Source organism: Amyelois transitella, chromosome 19, assembly GCF_032362555.1.
Source record: "Amyelois transitella isolate CPQ chromosome 19, ilAmyTran1.1, whole genome shotgun sequence".
Taxonomy (NCBI): domain Eukaryota; kingdom Metazoa; phylum Arthropoda; class Insecta; order Lepidoptera; family Pyralidae; genus Amyelois; species Amyelois transitella.
In genome coordinates, this window is record NC_083522.1 from 2,475,257 (window position 1) to 2,484,026 (window position 8,770).

The 8,770-nt window shown below is 37.3% G+C and overlaps 1 protein-coding gene across 1 annotated transcript; it reads left to right on the plus strand.

Moving 5' to 3' along the window:
• Positions 1 to 289: 289 nt before the first annotated feature.
• LOC106137246 (putative phosphatidate phosphatase) lies at positions 290 to 7,825 on the plus strand. Its single transcript, XM_013338046.2, has 6 exons — positions 290 to 416; positions 1,850 to 2,001; positions 2,324 to 2,515; positions 3,396 to 3,554; positions 5,985 to 6,161; positions 6,555 to 7,825. The coding sequence occupies exons 1-6, from the start codon at positions 359 to 361 to the stop codon at positions 6,645 to 6,647; spliced, it is 831 nt and encodes a 276-aa protein (XP_013193500.1). The 5' UTR covers positions 290 to 358; the 3' UTR covers positions 6,648 to 7,825.
• Positions 7,826 to 8,770: the final 945 nt, after the last annotated feature.

An 8,770-nucleotide genomic window follows, 5' to 3' on the forward strand; every position in this document is an offset into this window, starting at 1 on the left:
GGATTTTGTGATGCATATATATGTATGTGTAGTGACTTACTTACTATCCATACGAAGACTAATCAGCTGATCAACCAATATGTATGGGGGGAGTAAAAATATTGTTTCACTTTTGGCTATTAGTTTTATGTAAACCTACTACAGTTTCAACGTTCCAATCACAGGTCCAAACTGAAATTGTATGTGTACGATTACGGTTGCAATTATTCAACCAAATATTATATACTAAAGTAGTTTTTGATAAGATACCTCAATACCCGTTATCTACCTACCCGCAGATCTAATATCAGTGACACTTATCACTCGATAAGAGGCGGTCGTACTTACTGTTACAAAAATATAATAAAAACATTTCAACATGGCGTGTGACAGAGTTTTTTGCAATATGTTTTTGGATTTCCTTGCCTTAGCTTGTGGTAAGTACAATTTATTGTTGTTTAGTGAATTTTATGAATGAAGATCATCCAAATCTTTTGGCCCAGTGCATGACAACTTAGATAATCACTTTAGGAGTAGGTTTAACTTCTACAGTAATAGACTGATTGTATCATCTGAATTAAATTTTACAATCACCTGTTTGAATCTGAGGTTATTTATTTATTTACTACACTTACAACTACTTACAGGCTAAGCTCAATAGAAGACAAATTTCAATTGTACTCATCAAAAGAATAGCTCTTTTCTGATTTAAACTCCCGTATTTTGTCACTGAAAAGAAGGAGCATGTGATCAACAAGACGATTCGCTAATATCCGTTCTGCCGACAATACTATCGCAAAAAAACAAATAATTTAACGGTTCACCACTCGCAAAGTCCTTGTGGGCTCAATATAAAGGAAACTGATAGTTCCAACTGTGCCTTTGACGAAACAAATTCATAAATAAACTACTGAGTTGTAGATCTATATAATAACAAAGGTAAAGATCATTCACCACATCCAGCCATAGTCTTAAGTCTTTCTGACGATGATGTTATGATGATTTTTATATAAGATTGCTTTCAAAATCTAGTAAAGGTTTGATTAGGTTTTGTCGACATAAATCAACAAGTTCCAGCAATTGGGACTATTAGACTACCTAGGTATTGGAGGTGTGATTCACACGTTTACTCTTATCAAAGGTTTTATTTTCACGAAGCTTATCAATGACTCACTATACCACGTTTCTGCACGGCCAACTATTTAGCTTTACTTGTAGACATGTAATTTAAATAGGTATCTAATTTTTAAGTAAGAATTAAGTAAAATGCAATCTTTCTTACTTGACACATCGACTTAAAATGAACCATATTTCCTCACGACCTATTCTCTTCCCTTCTAAGGATCTGATAGTCTATTGTAGGCAACCTTCTTTATATGCTATAGCAACGGTTGCCATGGTTTGTTTAGATAGGAAAAAAAAGTCAGAAATCATTTTTATTATTAACAGAAGTATGTGAACTCAAAATGAGTACTTTTACTTATAGGTTTAGGTACCATTTCTTTAATAAATACAACTTTTATTAAGTTTTTGATCACGTCTATATCCCTTGCGGGGTAGACAGAGCCAACAGTCTTGAAAAGACTGATAGGCCACGTTCAGCTATTTGTCTGAAAGAAAGCATTGAGATTCAAATAGTGGCAGGTTGCTAGCCCATCGCCTAAAAGAAGAATCTCAAGTTTATAAGCCTATCCCTTAGTCGCCTTTTACAACATCCAAGGGAAAGAGATTTATTTTTATTGTAAAAAATACTACTATAAATTTGATTATTTCTCTCCTCTTTTCTCCTTCTGTCTTCTGTAGCGAATAACGTCACTTTGCGACTGTACTTCCTGCATCTATTAAAATTCATTTTTTTCCGTATTTCCAGTCTGCATCCCCCTACTGCTGATCCAATTGCAGGCAGAGCCATACCGCCGAGGCTACTTCGAGTCGGACGAAACCATCCGTTACAGATACAGGGAGCAGTCCATTACGGAAGCTGTGCTGGGCATTATAGGGTTCGTCGTCGTAATTCTCACTGTGAGTATTCTATTGCCGTGTGGTTCCCGGCACTTTAATATAGGACCACTCCATCTCTATCCGAGGGTGGTCTGTAGTATGTCGATTTGCTGTATATATAAATTTTGGAGGTGGTCTGACAAGTATAACATCAAGCGAGTTCTTACTTGACGGTTGAAAATCAATTCGTATGGCGTTTAAGGGGGTTTGTTGTAGACGACAAATCAATTTAATTTGTTAGATAGTGATCTCATCAAAGGCGATTAAGGGAAAAGCAGCGCATACATCTAGTGCAAGCTTCCATGCTTGCCTTAGTTGTAACGAAGTTTTTCACTTTTTTCAGGTTTTTGTAGCAGAAATATGTCAAAAGAAGCAGAATGCAGTGGAGAAGTCTCTATCTGGGAAGCCGATAGCATCTTGGCTTTGGGAGAGCTACCGTGTGATTGGAGTATACACCTTCGGAGCGGCCTGTCAGCAGCTGACGGTGTCTATAGGGAAATACACCTTGGGGCGACTACGCCCATACTTCTATGAGGTAATGTCTGTCTCTCTCGTCTTTGCGATGGACAATATTAGATCTACCAGATAACCATGATCCCATGTGGACCTGAACCTGACTTACCCAATCCAGAATCATTGTCACAGGGCGCACCCCAGGTTCCTCTTGAGGAGAGAGGTAAAAAATGTTATTGCATCTAATACCAGAAGGTATCAGAAGAAAATTCGTGGTCATTTGAACCCCGCTTTCAGGAAAAGCGCCGTTGCAGAACTTAATGATAGGGATAACTCTTTCATATTTTCCATGGATGACGTAAAAGGCGACTAAGGGAATAAGCACATTATCTAATGTAGTGAAGCCTTTATGATGGTCTCATATAATTTTTAGGCGATGGGTTAGCAACCTATAGCACTATAAGCCTCAATTCCATCACTAACCTTAAGGTCATTTCCATCACTAACTTTCAGTCTTTTCGAGACTGTTGGCTTGTGATAGTCTGTATAACTTCATATTTTACGCTATAAAAGCCAATCAGAACATGGGTTAATACATTGGGATTCTTCTTTTAGGCGATAGTCTAACAAACTGCCAATAATTTGAATCTCAATCCCATCATTTAAATCCATTGAGGTGAACGTAGCCTTTGTCTTTTCGAGACTGTTGACTCATATATACATACAAACATAAAATCACGACTCTTTCCCGGAGGGGTAGGCAGAGACTACCTCTTTCCACTTGCCACGATCTCTGCATACTTCCTTCGCTTCATCCACATTCATAACTCTCTTCATGCAAGCTCGGCGGTTTCGGGTACTTTTGATCTGACCCTTTACCACTCATATATATGTCATATAATGTATAATATATCATATATATGTATGTATGTTTGATAAGATCATGTCTTAACATGTTTCAGGCCTGCCAACCAGTCCCGAATCAATCTACAATCAATGATTTGGGTTACATCATGGACTACACATGCAGGGGTACTGACGAAGACAGGATCATGAATGCTCGGCTGTCATTCCCGTCTGGACATTCCTCTTACGCCATGTACACAGCGGTGTTCTTCATTGTGAGTGCATTTTAATCCAAAAAACCAGAGACTCTTGGCCAGTACCCTGTCTTATTTTGACGTTGATGTGCACACGATTTTATGTCTATCATCTTCGAAATTTTGGTTAAATAATTTCTGTGTGAAACTTTATACTCATTCGATTTTATTACAACAACCTATTATTTTGTGCCGTGTGGTTCCCGGCACCGGTACAAAAAAGAATAGGACCACTCCATCTCTTTCCCATGGATGTCGTAAAAGGCGACTAAGGGCTTACAAACTTGGGATTCTTTTTTTAGGCGATGGGCTAGCAACCTGTCACTATTTGAATCTCAATTCTATCATTAAGCCAAATAGCACAGCATGGCCTATCAGTCTTTTCAAGACTGTTGGCTCTGTCTACCCCACAAGGGATACAGACTTGATCATCTATACTAATATTATAAAGCTGAAGAGTTTGTTTTGTTTGTTTGTTTGTTTAAACGCGCTAATCTCAGAAACTACTGAACCGATTTGAATAATTCTTTCACTGTTAGATAGTCTATTTATCGAGGAAGGCTATAGGCTACATTTTACCCCGGATTTCCTACGGGAAACGTCAACAATGCAGGTGAAAGTTGAATGAGTCAGCCATCTGCGAGCTTTCCACGCGAATGCTGCGCAAACCAACAAACTGATGTGAAGTACTCATTTTTTGCCACAAAAAAGTCCGCGAGAGCATATATCTATCTCTTAAGGTTTACTTACAATAACCACTTTTATGTTCATTTTTTAAGATTATTTTTTCATTATAAACATAAGTTATTTTGAAACCAATTTTCTTTAATTCAGTATTAATCCTTATCCAAATAAATATGTTTATGACTTTTGGCTTTTCATGTAGACTAAAATTGCCATTTATAGTATATAAATCAGACGAATAGGTTTTGAGATATAGTCGTTATAAGCAATTTGCAGCGAAATATTTAATACGGCGAACCAGCGTTCTTTCTAATACGCGTGACCGCCTGACCGCCCCGCCTCAAATCAAATCTAAATCCAGCAGTGAAAATCGTATTAAAATCGGAGCAGTGGTTTTGGAGATACATACATGCTAACATTGGTTTGCACAAACAAACACACAAACGCACAACCTCTCACCCTAAACGCATATAGGTATACGGTCTCCGTTCGGTCGCGGGTAATGATGTGGGCCAAGTCGTCGCCAAGTCGCATAACAATTAGCAGCTATAATTGATAAAGCCGAGGAGGATGTTTGCAAAAATAAATTTGTTGCCCAAAATAACTTTTCCACGCGGACGAAGTCGCGGGCACAGCTAGTATGTATATATGTATGTACCAATTAGGTACAGTAAAATCTCTTTATTCGCGGGGTATAGGTTCCATAAATATGCCGCGAATACAGAAACCGTGAATACAGAATGGTAATTTATATAGGTTTATGAGGATGCGTTCCTAGATACTCTCCAAGGCGTAAACGATCCAGCATTTCTATTTTCGCTTTAAGCAGTAACACAGATTTTTTTCGTGTAGAAAACGCGTTTTTCAATTTTTTTTAGTTGACATTATTAATTACGAAGAACGAAGAGAGCAGTAGAGATGTGTTACTCGATCACAATTTTAAGTAACGAATGTAAAAGATAAAACAATAAAATAGGCAAAGCGGCTTTTACCAAAGAACGGAACAGCAACATTTAAAAATATGCTTTATTTTCTCAGAAATAAGGTTGCTTTCTTCTGTTTGTTTACATTTTCAAAAACGCCAACCGCGGTGTTCAAAGTGCTCGGCGGTACCATTTGACGGCATTTGCAAAAGATATTGCCTTAAACACCTATTGGAATTTTGTATGAAATTTTAGATCCGCGAATAAAGAAATTTTTAGCCGCGAATAAAGAAATTGGGTTGCATTTTTTTAAACCGCGAATAGTGAAAACGCGAATGACGGAAGTGCGAATAGGGAGCTTTTACTGTATTTTGAAAACCCGGTTTAACAAGAGGAATATGTTGATATGCACACGACTTTATGTCTATCTTCTTCGAAACGATTTTGCATGATCAATTGGTTAAATGATTTTTCTTTCAACACTGTCTCTTCACAAGTTATAAACTGTAAAATTTTATATAAAAGTCTGGAGAAGGACATAGGGTACTTTTCATCCCAGTAAAAACTATACTTCCCGTGTGATGTGCGAAAAACCTGTGTATGCTTTTGTATGTGGCGCTAATCCGCTCAGGCGAAGTTAGAGGTAAAAGCTAGTAGTTCTATTACCCTTAAGATATTTACGTTTTAACGTCAATTGCATTCTACGACAGAAATCGGAATAATTCAATACAGACTTCTAAGTACTTTCTACCGTACCTCGCCAAGGTTTCGACGTCATATCTCAAATCAAGAAATTGGAATAATATCGACTGGATTTTCTTTTATAAGAGCAATGTTCTTCCAGTGTTACCTGCAATATAAATGCAAATGGCGCGGTTCGAAACTGTGTCGGCATTTCGCCCAATTCGCTGCTCTAATGGCGGCGTGGTACGTCGGCATCACTCGGGTCCAGGAGAACCAACATCACTGGAGCGACGTTGGAGCCGGCTTTCTCATTGGAACTGCTATCGCCGTCTTTACTGTAAGTGTTACTTGAAAATAAATAAATTTAAAACTAGGATACGCTCTTAGTTTCGCCCGCGAATTTCCGTTCTGTCGAGAACTCTTTGTGTACAGTGCCGTATGGCACCAATACAAAAAAGGATAAGACCACTCCATCTCTTTCCCGTGGATGTCATAAAAGGCGTCTAAGGGATAGGCTTACAAACTTGGGATTCTTTTTTAGGCGATGCAACCTGTCACTATTTGAATCTCAATTCTATCATTAAGCCAAATAGCTGAATGTGGCCATTCAGTGTTTTCAAGACTGTTGGCTCTGTCTACCCCGCAAGGCATTTACACGTGACCATATGTATGTATGTAGTGTTCGAATATCAGTGATTTCACATTGACATAATTATATCTTTCATTATAGTTCGTATACATCTTGAAGCCCAAAGTATACGACTCCGAATCCTGGGAAGACCCCCAAACTAACGGCTTACCCAGGCCAGTGCTGGCTCGGTGACTGGCAGACGATCGGATGGAGCTGGGCTACCTGTTGTCCGGGGTCAATGAACCTTACGGGGCAATTGATCGTATGTTTACTTAGTACATAGTTTTCAGGACATTCTCTATGAAATGATGGATTTGTACAAACGATATCTGGGTTATAAAAAATAATGTTTATATTTTTTGTGAATGCACTTTTGGATAAAGAAGCTGTTATGTGGTCAAGTGTAACTTTTTATGGGCTTGTTGAAGGTATATAGCGTTTAGACCTGTCTCACATCTCTGAGTGTTCCCGGTTTCACCCTCCACAGAAGTTTTATGGGGCCCGGGGTTGGTCATATAGTCTTAGTATATAGCCTTTAGTCCATTATCCCTCATACATAAGACAAGGTACCTGTTTTAAACGCTTGGCAACGGGATGCTTTTATATACTTGGAAGATAGCATTTGTTTAGCGACTGACTAATCAAAATTATTTAATGTCGCTATGCTTATTATTTTAACTGTACTGTACAGCAATAAATAATTGAAATCCTATAACTATATAACTGTTTGCCTATGAAACAGTAGGTATTTGTAACTAGAGGCCGACTTCGTCCGCGTGGATTCATTCCCGCGGGGACTCCGGGATAAAAAGTAGCCTATATGTTATTCAGTTATTCTTATACCAAATTTCATCGTAATCGGTTCAGTAGTTTTTGGCGTGAAACAGTAACAAACATCCATACTGACATACTGACATACTCACAACTTTCGCATTTAAAATATTAGTAGGAAGGATGAAGAGATAAAGTACCTACCTATACAATTTTATAAAAGACATGAAAAGTCTTACATGCGATCTTACGAAAAAAATTAACACTTGATTACTTACTTTGTGAGGTTTTATAATAGTGACGTTTAATGTTTATTTTATTTTTCGTTGAAAAGTCCAATATAAATCTCAATTATGATTTAACATTGGACCACAGATTAGAAAATACACTCTTATTTCAGCACATTATTAAAAATTGCTAATGTGTGAGAAGCCACGAGTGTGTTATTAAAGTAATTGTCATTTTATTTGATTAAGTAGATAATTATTATTGTAAAAATAGGACTGGTTAAGTTGTAAGGAGTGATTCTAGTTTGTAAAATATTTGAATATATGTAAGTAAGTTAGTTAGGTTGTTATAAATATAAATAATTTGTGAAATTTTATGTTTTAATTTTTAATATAATACACTTTATTAGTTTTTTAAACACAGTAACATATAATGTATATTATTCTATCAAAGAACCACTGTACGCTATTTGAAGCCTATAAAAATGACCGTAGGCATTTTCTTTATAATACATAAGCTATATTCTATATTCATTCATTCATTCATATAATCACGTCTATATCCCTTGCGGGATAGACAGAGCCAGCTGTTTGGCTTAATGATAAAAGCCTAAAAGAAGAATCCCAAGTTTATAAGCCTATCCCTTAATCACTTTTTACGACGTCCATGGGAAAGAGATGAGACTTTTTTATATTATATTTTATTCTATATCTAAAGTATAGGCTTTGAATATGTACTTAATTAACGTTGAAATTATAACGCCTTATAAAATTTTAACGGAAACAGAGTTGCGGGGCAGCAGTTAGTCGCCTATAAATATAAACTAGCAATGTTTCCTTTGAGCATTTCCGACATACCGAAGTAATTACGGAATATCTTGACCTGACCCCACACCAAGAGGTCAAGATATTCCGTAATTACTTCTTATCTTTGCTCCGATTTCATCATATAAAAAAGAAATATTCAAGCTATACACTTCTATTTTTACTGTGGCACGCGACCCTGAGTTGTTTACTTTAGTTTGTTGGCTAACCCGATGCTCTTACGATTACGAAAGTAAACATCGTGAGGAAACCTGCACATTCAGGCAACAAGATTTGTACCCATGAACACGTATGATGTTAGGTTCCCGTGCAAAGGTTGCAGGGAACAGACAGGAGTCGCTTCGTGTAAAACAGTCAGAGTTTTACACGAAGTTTAACACTCCAGGGTCGTTATTAAATCAGATTAAAAACTGACCTCCGGCATTCCCTCAGGAGAGGTGAGGACACAAAAGGGACTCGCACCAGAAGGAGCCTGTTTAGGTCCAGTAATAT